The sequence below is a fragment of the Falco naumanni genome, chromosome 9 (assembly GCF_017639655.2).
Source record: "Falco naumanni isolate bFalNau1 chromosome 9, bFalNau1.pat, whole genome shotgun sequence".
Taxonomy (NCBI): domain Eukaryota; kingdom Metazoa; phylum Chordata; class Aves; order Falconiformes; family Falconidae; genus Falco; species Falco naumanni.
In genome coordinates this window covers 21,478,336-21,494,262 of record NC_054062.1, presented here as the reverse complement: position 1 = coordinate 21,494,262, position 15,927 = coordinate 21,478,336, and the positions used below count along the sequence as shown (strand labels likewise).

Genomic DNA, 15,927 nt, shown 5'->3' with positions numbered 1-15,927 from the left:
TGGTTTAAAATGGAGTGAATGTACCCTGTGTGCACCTTTAAGGTGATTATCATGAGTGAAATTAGAGTCTGTGACAGAGCCCACCTTGTGGTGTTGTGATACAGAATAGGCAGTGCCAACCCACAGATCACCATCACTGCAGAAATTAACAGGTTTCAATAAAGACTATTTACAGGTTTAACACAACCTGTATGGACATATGCAGGCATCTTATATGGGAGAGAGTTTCAAGTTAATTTAGGCTTTTAATCAAACTGGCTACCAGGCTATCAATGCCAACAAGAAGACTATTTCAGTTTTGATTTGCTAGAGGCCATTCCTGCCTGAGCAGCTGTATCGCTTGCCAAAGCTGCCTGCCGTCACAGCCCTCCAGTTCAGGAAGAGCGACATGCAAAGACATTGATATTTCCATCTTCAGTTCCAGAAGTCGCTTAGTACTGTTTACCATGTTTGGCCCCTCTTTCTTAGCTGAAGGAGATAAAAGAGAATTTAGGCTTAAAAGAAGCTGTTTGTTTCAATTCCTTGAAAAGTATAACTTTTTGTGCATTTTTAATAAAAGCAGCTATCTTGCTTTGATAGCAGCCTCCAAGACAGCCACAGCTCCACTGTAGCTCCTTCCAAGCCAAATGTAGCTCTTCAGTCTTTAAAAATATTCCAAGATTGTGACAAAGCATCTTATCTCCTTAAATATCTGCCTTTTTATTTCGGTCAAATAACACGAATGTATTGCTCCAATTCCTGTTCTCCGAGAACACAGTGCAATTTAATAGTAGTACATTTTCCCTGGCTCTCCAGAGATCTCTTTGAAAAAGCGGACAGCTGGAAAAAATATGTGGGCTAAAGGAGACAACCAGTGCAAAGCAAGCCATCTCTCTACAGATAATCTGAATCAGCTGTAAATGACAAATTTGATTGGGGTGTTACAATAACCATGCTAAAAACACAACTCTTTTCCTAAGGGCTACTTCAAATTAACACCTGTTTAAATTTTATCTGAACTGACAGTAATTCCTTCCTGCTAGGAAAGGAAGTTTCCAACCAACCTATCTTTAAACATGACTAAAGATTTTGGGGCAGACCACAGATCCCCTGTGTCAGAGCCAAGAAGATATCATGGCTTCTGGTAGGGTCCTTGAATGTCCTGTAAACTGGGTTTTCAGGTGATCTAAACAGGAGCAAAGGGTACAACAGCACAGTAGGTCAGGTATGTCATTGAAGGCCTGGGTTTGAGCTGCAGTCTGGTTATATGAAGGTCACCCAGTCAGTCCACTACAAACAGGTCAATTGGATTGAGGAACCAAAGACAGGCAGTTGTAATATTAGCCGAATTATCCCTCTGAATATTTCCACCTACAAAATCTGTTGCGCTTTCAACTTCTAGGAACTGGCTGACCTTGCACTTTCTTTTTCTCCTTTTGACATTCCTTGCTTAATTTCTGGGAATTAATTTGTCTCCAGATGTTAGACCTCACATAGAAACCACAAGATCATTTGCTACCTTTGAGCTTAAATTTCATTTAAACCAGACTATATCAAGAATGAAGAGACCTCAAAAAAAAAAAAAAAAAAAAAGTAAAAATCCTCTCTTTGTTAAGAAGCTGTTAGGAGCCCAGCTGCAAAATGGCGATTTCCTCAAAACGGAGCTAACATTTTATACAGGTCTTCTAAAAAATTCAGCTCTAGAAGGCAGCAATAGCCTTTCAAGCTCCACTGCTAATTCACCATTGTTCTTAATTAGGGAAGATATGGAGCAGACACACAAAGACATCTCTTTGCTTGGTTCCCATTAAAATCTACTAATGAGGCAAAGCACAAAAAGCAACCCACATAGGACAGGGACAGGAGAAGGGAATTTTAAGACCAAAAAAAGAGAAAAGATAGTCTACTCCAAAACTTAATTAACTAACCATAAAGAAATGGTAATTGACATGGGCCGTGGTATCAGTCTACATTTCATGCTGATGTCCTTGACTAGCCAAAGTGCTGAGCTTGTTTTCAGCCCTTTCTTGCTTGCAGTTCTGGTAAATGAGTTTTCACGCATTGTATGTCATCTTCCAGTTACTGTTACTTGTATTGGATTCAGGAATTTCTGTGCAATCAGAGTATCTGTAAGTTTATATGGGCATTCCAGCAACAGCAACCTACCTTGGGCAAGGAGTACTTTGGCAGCTTCATCTGTGTGAATGCATTCCTCCTATAAGAAACGTAGTAATGTGGTCTTCCTCCTGATGTCAACTACGAGAGAAGCAGGAAAGTTATCTTCAGGATTTTGTAAAATATTTTTTTTTATTATCACGGAAAAACATCAAGCAAACGCTGTCAAGAGAAATACCATGGTGTTGGTGGCAATGGCTTAAAACTGCAGCTGTAATAACAGCTGATGAATAAACATTGATCTAACTGACAGTGGCTGAAAAAGAAAGCAAGAGCAATCTCATTTTCTGCAAAGAGGGACAAAGGCCAGAATTTCAGGTGAAAGTCTGGAGGAAGGAAGTCCTGGCTTCACTTGGGCCATTATGCCATCTGCTGATACCACAGCTCTTCTCTGCCTTACCACAAAACACTCCTCTTTGCTGTCTGCAGAGCTGCTGTGTAGGCTGTTGGTTAGATCAGCAGACTGGCAGACATGGTGCTTGATTTCTTTTTCTGCCTCCAGTTTGGTTCCTATGTGGTCCTGTACAAGCCATCATATGTATTTGTTACGAGATCAGCTAAGCATTGACAGATCTTGAAGGCAGGAAAAGCTCAGCTGATTTGGCATTTCTGTGAATCTGGCCATTTATTTCTGTGCCCAAATACTGATGGCAAGACCTTGAAAATTCTGTGTTACAGCAACGTGAGGTTTAATTTCCTACCACCTATTAAGGGGGAAAAATGGACAGAAAAAAAAAGCTGTCAATGTTATCTGGCTTCCAGTGCTGCTGAACATATAATCAATGTTTGTAAAGTACTTTTAAATCCTTGGATGAAAGATACTGAAGAATAAATATTCCAAGGGATTCTCCATGCAGAACTTTGCTTTAATTGCCTGATATCTGGGCTTATCAAGACTTTTCTTCAGTACTAAGTGTTTTAAAATGCACTGCAGTAGCTTCAAATGCAAGATACACAGAGGATAGATTCATACCAGATTAAGTAAAATCAGAACTATATCTTTTTCTAAAGCTCTGCAACAAAATTTTTAAAGGAATTGGGCAAAATTAGGAGAAGGAAAGCCAAAAGCATGGTTTATGAGAAAGTGTGAGTTTGTAAATAAAACACGATGTAGTGGGAGAAATAATCCCGCATTCCCTATATCCTTGTGCTTTTGAGCCTACAAATTCTCATTCCAAATGCCTTAGTTGCAGAAAGCTAGACAGAGACTGAGGAAGGTAGGGAAGGCTAGGGGAGGGTGCTCAGGGTGTTCATCTATTCTTTCAAGCCTTCACAGCCTGGTGTAGGGCCCTTCATCCTCTGAAGAACAGTGCCCGGGATAAGGCAGGCACGGTCCAGCATCTGCAACGGCATGTTATTTAGTTGTTTGTTGCCAGCCAGATACATATGTAACCACTTCAAGAATCCCATTTTGAATTAACAGCCAACAGTGAATTCACTCGCTACCTTGAACAAAGCAAAGGTTGTTTCCAGGGATTATAATATTATTATTTCATACTTGTAAGCATCAATTATTAATGATTGGCAAGTAATAGCTCTTTGACTATTTATATTTATTTCTGTTTAAGAATCCTACAAAGTTTAAGGATTAAAATGGGAGCTTCCAAAATCCAAATATTATATGATACCTTCTCGAACTGTATTATGAACATGAATATAAAGTTGTGGAAAGTCCCATCGGGCATTAAGGGGAACATTTTAACAGGCTGCCTCTCCTCACATGGTCCTCCTTACAGTGCAACTAGCATACAGGTGGAACAAAGCCAAAATCTGACAGCGCTGGGAGCACTATACAACAGTTTATAGACAGAAAGAGAAACATATCAAAATAGAGAGGCTATCCAGAAAGGTTGTCAACCTCCCCAGCATTAACTTCAGATAAGGTAAAGGGGTTGGCCTTTCTAAAGTGTGTAATAGCATCAGGTCAGAACATAGAAGACTAGCAGTCTTGAAGACTACAAAACCAAGGCATCAGTTATGAAGTAATGAATCAATTCACATATGAAGAAAAATTTCCCAGCTCCTGTTTCACTTGAGCCACAAATACAGTCATTGTGAAATGAGAGACCATGGCTGAACAGTGAAGCATGCCCCTGTTTTCCTTACCACATAAACATTTATTCCGTTTATGCCTCAGACACACTAGGCACAAAAGCTGTTCTGGAACGTATGTCCCAGATTTATTTGTGGATGATTTAGACTGGTGCTTATGACTGAGTTCATTAACTGAAGGTAATTAGCAATCAACTCAATTTAAAATATCTGTCCTTTCTCTTCCCTCCACCCCCAAGCATGGCAGAATATAAACTGTCTGGAAAACCAGTTTACTCCTAATGATTTCCAGTTCATCTCCATGTTCCCTGCTATTCTGTTGTTATTTTTGTTCTCTTCAGCTGTAATTAAATGGACACTGGCAGCAGCTTAGTGAAACCCACTCACAGTAGTTCAGGTCTATTCACCAGCTCTCACCTGGAACACAGCTTGGCTGAGTACATCTCATCTTCTGCCTTTTCACTATAAACACAACTGAGGCATAACAATAAAGCCTGATTACTACTTCTTTGGTTCTTTCTCTGACTCCCTCCTTCCTTTTCTATTTCCCTCTTACTCTCAAAAAAGCTTTCGTCTACTCCCTTTTAATAGCAGATGATTGACAGATCACTTCAAACTGGGGGGTTAAAGCAGCAACCTAGAGTGCCGATGAGATTGCAGGGAGTGGCACAGAGCACTCCACTTACATATGGTGGAGGTTCCAGTCGGGAACTCTGTTACCCTTCAACGACAAAATACCAGAGGTAAAAGGAACATTATTAGCATTGTAATGAACAGCAACAATCCACTCAGTGTCTTTATTATTTGGATGCAGTATTATCTGATTAGTTGAGAGCTAACACACATGCACACACATGCAAAGAACTGGAAGATAAAATAGTATAATATAGAATAATAGAATATAAAATAATAGAATAAATAAGAGAAGAGGGTGTTCTGCACCTGAACAAAGACATAATCATCCTGGACGATCAAGGAGTTATGGTCAATATAGCCTGGAAAGGGTTTGCTGCGAGTGGCTTCACTGCAGTTCTGCATCTTGCAGGTGATGTATTGGGCATCTGCAAGGAAAAGAACAAAACCATGATACTTGAGATCCTGAGCTCAGATTCTTCCTAATGTCATGAACCTGTTTGCTGAGGTAACATTTCTGCTTCCCAGCCTCATGTGACATGAAATGATACGATCCATTCAGTGCAACAAAACACTTCTTTCCCTTTCACCCCTTGTAAATCCACTCTTGAACACTTTCTTCCTTTAAGTTCCTTCCTTCTTCACCTGCCTCAGCCTCCCGTTATTTCTTTTATTCCACCATACATCAGACCTATACATTGCTCCTTCATACCAAGAGAGAGCCCAGTGTAACTGATCTGGTTACTCCACACCACTCTTGCAACTCTACGCTGGAAGTAGACCAGAGGCAGCATTTGAAGGTGGCACAATGTATTGCTTGTGGCTCAGGTCTGACAGAAACCTAGTCAAGGATATATGATTCAGCAGTGTTAACCTGCCCTTCTGTGTTTACTTGGATGCCACCCAGGCTTAGGCTCAAAGCAAGGAGCTGAGTGAGGGAACAAGAGACCTGTGAAGGACCCTTTACAGAGGCAATAAACAGCTCAAGTCCTCTGACCTTCAGAGTAACTATGGGTTCTGAAGAGTTGTGTCTGTGCTGCAGGACACATACTCTGTGCTGAGCCTCTACAGTTTCCCCGTCATCCCCATGGTGTGGGATTTGCTGCAGAGCATGACAGCTTGTCGACGGTCACATGCTAAATTAATTTAGAACATGGCCAAGGCTGATAGCATACACATGTATGAGCATACCTTCAGACAACACTTGGCCCATAGCGTTACCACTGAGAGCCCCTTCCACAGCACATCTCTGTTTCCTACAGTAGTTACACTCTGCAGAATAATTCGGATCACCTTGCAAAGTAATTCAGACCACCTCCTGTTCAGGGATTTTACCTACTTCTCTGTTGACAGTGTAGGTAGATGCACTCTGGCAGACTTGGGCAATCATTCTACACTCTCTTGAAACCAGAGGTCTTAGCAGTTTCAGTCAGTCATATGTTTCAAATGGCCTAAATGCAGTCCTAAAGCCATCTCATCCACTGTCACAGCATGGCTTGTCCTCTACTATTCTGAAGCACTGCAGGGTACTCATCTCATAATCCATCACCTGAAGAAAAACAACTTCAATTTCTTTATGGTGGTAAATTTACCCTAAAATACAGAACCAGATCCTCACTATTCAGTTTGGGCTCTTTCAAGATCAATTAAGAAATTGCACTTTGTTTAATGACAAAGCTGATTTACAGGAAGAAAGATTTTGGCATTTTAGTATTAGCACTCATATGACAGAAACACTACATGGCATTTAAAGTGAGAACGACTTCTAATCTTTTTTCTTGTTGAAGAAGCACAGCCCCTTGTTTGATATAATTACCACCTTCTGATCAGAGAAGTAGCATTTTACACTGAAATAGAAATGGCTGGATTTTTACCACCTCATATTTAATCTTGGTTTTAATTAAAATCTATCATTTGACATTTCTTTCCTTGCTTCTAAGGGCTGTTGACTTCTGCTTGAAACAGACATGCAGGGTAACGAACCTTTAGGAAAGTTTGATGAGGGATGATTTTACCCCAGCATTTGCAGAGTTCTTGGAATATATAAGTGCTAAGTATTATCAGTCACTGCAGTTTATAACATTTTATGGTTTTGCAGCTCACTGCAAAACATTAATTAACATAGCCTGGACAGCATGATCAAAATGTATTTCCCTTTAGAGGGACATGATTTTTTCCGCGTTAGCCACGAGAGGGCAGGGAACTTACGTTACTCCCAGCCTGCTCGTTCCAGTAAGCTCAGGAAACTAGCCTTTCAGAGCAGCTCAGCCCTCTGCCCCTCTGGCCCAAGGAACAAGGGGGACAAGTAGGCCAGAGCCTCTTCCACCACCCAATAGCACTATGTGCTGCAGCATGTCCCCTCTCTGTCATAAGACGGAGCACAAGCATGCATCTCTGCACCTGCAACACAACCGGTTCCCACTCCTCCTGTTTAATTCAACCCATGATATCATGAAGGGTAACCTCCCACACCTGCCCCCACAGAATCATAGCATGGTTTGTGTTTGAAGGGACCTTTGAAGGTCATCTAACCCAACCCCCCCCTGCAATGAGCAGGGGCATCTTCAACTAGATCACGTTGCTTAGAGCCCTGTCTAAGCTGACCTTGAATGTTTCCAGGGATGGGGCATCTTCCACCTCTCTGGGCAACCTGTTTCACCAACCTCATTCTAAAAAAATTCCTCATCCTGTCTAGTCTAAATCTGCCCTCTTTTAGGGCAAAACCATTACCCTTTGTCCTATCGCGACAGGCCCTGCTAGAAAGCTTGTCCCCATCTTTCTTCTAGGCCCCCTTTAAGTACTGGAAGGCTGCAAGAAGGTGCTCCCAGAGCCTTCTCCAGGCTGAACCACTCCAACTCTCTCAGCCTTTCTTCATAAGAGAGGTGTTCCATCCCTCTCATCGCTTTTGTGTCCCTCCTCCGAACCCACTCCAGCAGGTCCATGCCTTTCCTGTGCTGAGGACTCCAGAACTAAACACAGCACTCCAGGTGGGCTCTCTCATTCTCTCAAGAAGGTTCCTGAGTGAAATGCCTGGCAATCCCGATCTTAAACAAAGCAGCATTAGTTGAAACGGCTGACCCCACCGCCCCCTGTCTGAGCTGCTGACAAGACTAGGTGGCTTTCCACATATGGGATTGAATCACCCAGCACAGAGCTATATAGGATCAGACCTCTGACTCCTACCTTGTTTTCTTCTTTTTCCACCACCACCATTGTTACTTTTTACTTCCACAGGCACACCGGTCATCTGGGAAACACTAAGAGGAGACTGCAACGCTGCCTTACTTCCCATGCAAATGGGTTATCTCTCCTGGGAGCACAAGGAGGTAACAAGATAGGTGCTCCTTGGACCAGCCAGCAAAGAAGATTAAGGAATCTCCTTCCTCAGAAATTTTAAAAAGCAGGCCAGACTGAAATCTGTTAGAGGCAACCGAAGTATTTTTGATCCTGTTTTGATGGAGGAATGGGGAGTATGTCTATTTCTGCTCTGATCACAGAAGTCTGTGCAGCAGTGATTGTACCATTGATGAAGATTTACTAAGGCAATTCCTGTGAACTTTTACAGTGCAATTCTCCACGGCTTCAGTTCTAAAATGCCAGTAATAACTACTAAAGGGCAGAGCACCGAAATTGCTTAAGCTAATCTCCCAACCACCCAAGCCCTGAGATGTGCACACCAAGAAAAACTCCCTCTGCTACGGGAGACAGAAAGAAGGAAAAGCAGGCTTCTTGCAGCGTGTGGATCCTGCTTTTTTCCTAAGGGAAGTTTGTCTGTGCTCACATTAACTCAAGGATTTAATTTTGGCATTTGATTCTCATGGACATTTTATGTGATTCCATTGGCAGAGCTTTGTAATTTAGCATTAATTAATGTCAATTAATGTATTCTGTTGCTAAGCTCTAGAATTAATTTCATTAGTTTTCCCGCACAGATGTTTTCCCTGCCATAGGTAATTAGGACATTATGCTTTTCATTTCCAGAACCCTCACCTCCAACAACAGCTGCTGTTTTTAATATACAACAACAAAGTCATGCTGTGCCTGGAGAGAAGAACATAGCAACTCCCAGCTCTTACACTCCCAGACACTTTGATTTTGACAGTTTTAGACACCTAGAGTAGGATTCTTCTCAGGGAACAGCAGCTGTTTCTAAAGAGGAAGCAAGAAAAGTCACAGAACACAAGAATGGAGGAGACATCTTGTAAGGGAAACCTCTGACAAAATTAATCTGTCTCAGTGGTGAAAGAGAATTGCAAATGCTAACACATAGCAAAAGTTATGAGCCAGGGAGACCCCGTCCCATTAAATACTTCAGTCTTTTCTGTTTAGCTTGAGCTCCATGCTAATACCTTCTCAAGGGAAATGCATTCAGTCTTTCCCAGAGATATTTCTTGGCTTAATTGGTGGAGATGGAAGGTTGTTAGTTACTGGAGGCTGGTCAGCCTCTTCAAAAACACACAAGAGAGTTTCAAATCCCTTCCTAAAGCAGAGTAGGGCTTTCTTCAGGACACTTTGTTGCAGAGTGTTACTTTGGATGACATACCAAACCCCAATACCCACTGCTTTCTTGTCCAAGTTTGCATGCATATCTTTCAAAAACCTTATCTGATCACAAGAGGAGTCAGAGGAAAAATCACTGTACTCACTGCAAATGTATCTTTTTTGGTTTTCTTGTCTCTAATTCATTGAGGAATGTGTCCTTCTCTTGACAAATAAATCCACTAAGGACAAAACAGTGGTTTATACAAAGAGCATCCACATAATCTATGACTTGTTTGTCTTCCAGATTTACTATGGAGTATCCCAGTTCATTACTGAGCAGCTTAGACATTAGGGATAGTTTCTGCTTTGGAAGGATGATGCATCCTGTAACTAATGAACCACAAGAACATGGTAGCAACATATCTCACTGAAAGACCCAGGCCTGTAACCCCTCTGCAACAGTGACTAATAACAGAAGCCTAGAAAAAGTTTTAAGAATTTGTCCAGGAGCCTTGGTAGTCCAAGTACATCTTCAGCATCCACAACCTGCCATGGCAATTAATTAAAAAATTTAATAATGTTCTCCCATACTTTCATATTTCTACTCTTTTTTTTGAGAAACACACAAAATGACTGTTCTTTATCGATTTCCATCTGGTCTGAATGTTGATTTGTGAAATGTTTATGATATGGGGAATATATTTGCAACTTTCCAGGACTCAGCAACTGCAAAGCAATTAACCAGTAATGAAGCTTAGTGAAATGAAGCCATCCCATTTACTAACTACTCACAAATCTGTTTTTATCCTGCTACTACTCTTTCTTCGTTTACCATTAGAGTTGGGAATCTTTCTTTACATGGGAAGTATATCCTCTGCCATTCCTGGCATAAGGCTATGATTAGAGAAACTAACAGATGTCATTCTCCAGGACAAACACTAATCATGATCAGGAAAAAATACTAATCACAATCAGGAAAAAAAAAATCACTGCACAGATTTAGGGCACTTTAGGAATTAATTCACCACACTAGCTATGTTAGCAAAACACTGCCAGGCGAGGTTGCCTACTTGTTTTTTCCGCTGCAGTGATTATTTTATTCTTCCTAGCAATGTTCTATGAAAACAGAAATTGAAGTCCTAGTACAACTTTGCGATTGAGACACTAGTGGCCAGATGCTCCATCCCTGTTGATCAGCAAGCAGAGCACTCCTGACCCCAGGTGAGGCATTGGCCTTACCTGTAATCACAGCAGCACCTTTCAAGAAGTTGCTGTGAAAATCAGGACAGCAAAAGAAAAGCAAAGCAAACAAAAGTATTTTGTAACTATCAGAGAAACTCTTAATTTTTGTCAGCCCATTAGAAAACCCATTAGTTTCTTTCATCTACACTCTAAAAAAATATTAAAATTACATAAATTAAAAACTTTACTCAAAATCAATTGGTATCTATCTACATAAGCAAATTGTATCTCATAAATGTAATAGTTGGTTTTCTTTACTTGCATCTATAGAAACTGTCACTTAAACATTCTCTGAGTCAGCTTTGCCATTCTCTGGAGGGCCAGTGGGCACCCAGTTAGTCTCCAAATGCCTTGTAGGAATCCATTTTTCTAATTCTCACCAACAGTCGGGATTCCTCAATAGGCACCACCTGAATAAAAATTACCTCCCCAAGTCAATTAGCTTGAATCAGGCCTTACTGGAATAACCTTCCCTCCCCAGCTCAAAACAGATCAGGCCACTAATTAAGGATCTTTCAGAACTTGTGTATTCTTTACAAACCTTAAACTCACATGTCATTAAGTTTATACAACTTCTGTAAGCACTTCAAGCTGCATTTGGGCAAACATAGATTTAACTTCCACCAGTCACTCTGCCTGCTGACTATGGTGGTGAATGTAACAAAGAGAAGCTTATCATGTAGTTAAGAACTGTAGAGGATTAATTGTCTTACTGGGGTGCTGACCTGAAATCAGGCAAAAAAAAAGTCAGAATTCCTGCTGATTTTGCTGACTTATCTTTGATCCTATTCCAAAATCAAAGTGGAACACCAGGGACAACCCAGTGTACAAATGGAAACGTGAGATAAGGTTCATATGAACTTCTCCCAACCAGAAAAAATTTACCACTGTGCTCTCAACTCCAACTTGATTTGGATTGGGCCTGAAGCCTTTAAAAAATAAAACCATCACACCTGACATGATGAAAATTTGCCTGGTACTCTCCAAAATTTACACAACAGTATTAAAAGCATAAATGGCAATGATTAGCTCTGCAAATCTGACTCCATCAATACTACTAAATTGCACAGTCTGTACTCGGTTTGTTCATTGCTACATGCACCCCAGTTTGGTGAGACACAGTGTGCTCAGGAGTTCAGATTTTTCTGGATCATGATGGGGGAAAAAAATAAGTAGGGAGCATGTGAGCTCAGGTACAGCATTGCTAGCCAGATCCTCAACAGCTGTAAATCAACAGGCCGCTGAAGTTTTACTGATTTATACCTGCTAAAAGACTGCTATTTTGGTCCTTGCAAACCTTTTACATTATGTATATAAACACAATAAATAAAATGCACAGACAGACCATAATCAGGGAACAGAGATAGAGAGTTACTGGTGCTCTAGCAGGGAAAGCCCAATACTAAGGCTGTTGCTGATACATATTCCCAAACAACTCTGCCAGGGAGATGGGCTAACGCTATACTCTGCTAACATTTCTATTTTTTCTCACCTAAAGCTCCACTTGTACTACTCAGCTTCTGCTGGAAAAGATACCAGCACAAGAATGAGTTGTTTTTTCTCATTTGTACTGAGTTCAACAGGTTTTTGCTCAGCCCTCATATTTCCACTGCAGAATCTTTTATTTTATTGTACAGATTGCGCAGTTGTTTCCACACCACTCCCCTTTCCTTCTTTCTCTCTGCCTTGTTTTGGCAAGTCTACCATTTCAAATTTAATCCATTTATTGAATTTTTACACTTGGTTAACTCTCAAAAGAGATATTCCAAACAAAGCATAAATAAATAAATGCAAAAATATAAAAAACAAACAAACACAAAAAAACCAAACTACAAAACACCATGAAAAAAATATTTGCAAATTACCCTTAGCTTGAAAAAAAGATACCTTTCTCAGTTCAGCACATTTCATCCCATCACCCCACTGGCAGTGACACAGCTGCTTCATTCCAGAGAAGGAATGTTTGTTCATCCATTGGAGGGTCATGGTTACTTTGTCCAGGAAAAGGAGACAGATTTAGTACTTAGAAGAAGGCTCTAGTAGCCAAGAGATCTGTATATAGCAAGTAAGTCATGGTAACTAGAGTAATGGACCATGTGCACACCCTTAGCCTGTCTCAGTCTCAAAATCCTGTGACCTGCAGTGCTACCAAATGTCTTCTGGTAAAAAATGCTGTGATATGTTCCAAGGTTACTGCTTCCAGCTACTCACTGTAATCCCATGCCAGAGACCAACGCTTCCTGGAACAACGGGCAAAACAGAGCATGCACTTACTGAAAATCCAACACATTTTCTTATATTGCCAATGAGCTGAGCTGGGGACCTCCTGACTCATGAGCAGTTCCATCTAAATGACTGGTTTGCAAGAGGGGTCCCCACTGGCTGAAGGTGTGACCACTATATTCACATTAGTAGTTCTGTCACTGCCTGAACAGAAAGTCTTAATTTGTGGTGCCCTACCACTAAGCTAATATAAGCATGCAGAATCATTTACTAGAGCTCAGTTGATGAGCAATAATTTGTTATTCCACAGTTCTTTACTAATATGCCTGACTCCTCAGTGAAGGCAGTTTCATCTACCTGTTTTTCGGTTTCCATCCTAAAAGCTGTAATAAAGCTTACTAATTTGTTAAGCACTCGAGATATCTTTTGCAGAAATGTGCTATAGCTGTGCAAAATGTTCTTATTAGAGCCTAAGAACTTAAACATTCAACACATTTGGAGCATGGCATCTTCTCTGCCCACTGTGAGCTGAACATCCCTCAAAATCGTCACCAGAATATAGCTCCTTAAACATCAATTGCAGTGCTTCATCTCAATAACCTCGAATTCTTAATGCCCTATAACAGTAATATTTTGTGCTAAAATATACACTGTCCTGTTAGAATAATTCATCCTCATTTAGCATGTCCCAAGAAATAGAAAGCCTCATGTTCCCAGCCTTGCTGCCATGTCCAGGTAAGTGAAATTGAGAGGAGAAATAATAATCTGAGATCACAAATGATAAGAAATAGAGATAATACATCCTTTTACTTTTACTAATCTTGCATATCTTGAAATGGAGACCTTTAAAACTTTATGGTTTCTATCACAACTGTTTCTTTTCAAAATTCATCTTCCAAAAAATTCTCTTTCATGCTAAATTTCAGTGAGTTAAAAAACTGGTTACCTGGCAGTTACCTTTTCAGAGAGTTTGTAAGTTTCCAATGACAAAATACACATAATACACCACTGCATTTAGGGATACAATTCAGGGGAGAATTTTATCCATTTTTAAAGGAATTAAATGACTGCATCATTAATACTTATATATTGCAAATGGTAAAAGTCTGCTTGTTATGTTGCAGCAAAGCTGCTGTTTACAGGGGAAAAAATATGAAATTACAATGATGAGATCTACGCAGTCAGGCTTTCAGTGTGATGCCTGCCTGAGGCAACCCAGTGTTGTGGAAAAGAAATACATGGACAAAGATCTGCAAAGGCAGTCAAGCTCAAAGATAAACCTTGAGGAAGCATGGATGGAAGGAGAAAAGGCTGGTGTCTGAGAGAATTTATAACCAATTTTGGAGTTGCAGATAAAGGAGGCTCCTGGAACGGAGAAAAGTACAAGAGGCAAAGCAGGGAGGGAGAGGAGCTGATGAAAGTGAAGGACAACGCCAGGACAAGCAATAACAGTGAAGAATGCACTTAGGCTGGTTGTTAAAAGGTTCCTAATGTGAGACAGATGAGGTACTTTCAAAGGTAGTACCTAAGGCAGAGTACCCCTGGTTTCTTAAAACTGCAAAGCTATGAACAAGGTGATATTATGTACTGTGTGAAATAACAGCAGCTAGATTCTATGACCCAGGAACTTCTCTCCAATGCCATGTTCACAAGAAGAAAAATCACATAGGAAGAAAGAATAGTGTTGTATATACTAACTCCAATTACTGATTATCACATATTCTTCCTTATCATGTTCTTGGCTCCTTTCACAGCCTGTTAATCCCAACTTTTTGCTCTGATGTAAAGACTTCACTTCTGACTGACCTGGCTTGGAACTCGTATTAGGGTCAATCACTAAAAAGAAGTCAGATTTCCATCATGACATTGTTTGGTTAAAAGAATATGAGGCCAGTCCAGAACATCAAAATATTTGGAAGCTGCTGTACTTACGACCATCCGCTGTTTTTGCCTCCAGATGCACAAGATCAGGCTCTCTACCAGAACCCATCATAGACCTGTAAAAAACAGATTGACACAAAGGCATTAAAAACAACAGCTAGTGTGAACATCTGAGATTAGTTCCACAGGAGATCCTGTTTAGCTGCACCTATATTCACACTCACAAGTAAGAGCTGATAATTTTGAAAGTATTTTGGAGTTTTCCCTAAGATAAACTTGAAAATTTGAAAGAAATTCTACCATTTTATTGAATCAATGCCAATGTACTTATGAGTTGTTTATTTCTGATCCCTTTACTTCTTTTCACCTGGAGACTTGCTTCTATTCTCATTGGCACCTGACATTTGATGTGTCTCCTGATTTGGTGAGAAGGATGCATTTCAGTTCTGGGTGGGATACAGGAGACTTTAACTGATAGGATAACAGTGTTTGCCAGCATACTAATTATTGCTGTTCCTTTATATTGGACATTTTATGCACATTTGCTTAATTGACATTCCTAATGATCAACATTCCCTCATTAATTAAGACATTTTAAAACCCCATTTCATCTTAAGACATTTTATCATTTCTGATCTAATAAAACCAGTGTTCCATTAATAAAAGAAATATCAGATTGACTCAGAAAATGACTGTTCACTCTGAATCAACAAGCGAAAACATAAAGACATTGAGAACTGCAAATAAAGGGTTTATGGGCTCATTTTGCTGCCATTGTTGAGGTTCTCCTAGACTGGCACTGCTGGCCTTGAGAATTCCCTGGGACAGTCCAAATGACCATTGGTTTGATGGACAGTCTGAATTATGGCAGTACTGACTGCAAGTATGTGCCAATCCCATCATACAGCAGCCTCAGCAACATCTCTGGCAGTCAGTCTTGTTTCTCGTCTTGGTCTTCTCATCCAAGTCATAATCCTAGACTAAGGCTAAAGGTTAAACAACCAGTTTCTTTCTAGTTCCTGACCTCCAACTTAATAGATACATGAGGGAACAACATCATTCATTTCCAGCGATAGACAAATTAGATGCTGTGTTCTGTTCAAAGCCTCATTATTTTTCCGGAAATCAAAAGTGGGATTCAAACAGTGATTTAGACCTTAATTCAGTTCCTACTGACTGCAGCACCAGCCCTTAATCATAATGAGCATTAACTAATAACTATTACAAAAATGATAACAAGACTATTTGTGTCCTGATTAA

General features: G+C 40.3%; 1 protein-coding gene across 4 annotated transcripts in view; it reads right to left on the bottom strand.

Annotated features, from left to right (window-relative positions):
* Nucleotides 1-15,927, bottom strand: part of SORCS1 (sortilin related VPS10 domain containing receptor 1) — a 304,488-nt gene that overhangs the window by 74,307 nt on the left and 214,254 nt on the right. For all 4 annotated transcript variants that reach the window (XM_040607385.1, XM_040607386.1, XM_040607387.1 and 1 more), the window contains exons 6-8: nt 14,719-14,783; nt 5,149-5,267; nt 2,146-2,235 (exon numbers count right to left, since the gene is read on the bottom strand). In XM_040607385.1, the coding sequence (XP_040463319.1) occupies nt 2,146-2,235; nt 5,149-5,267; nt 14,719-14,783 (274 nt within the window). The remainder of the gene's footprint in view (nt 1-2,145; nt 2,236-5,148; nt 5,268-14,718; nt 14,784-15,927) is intronic.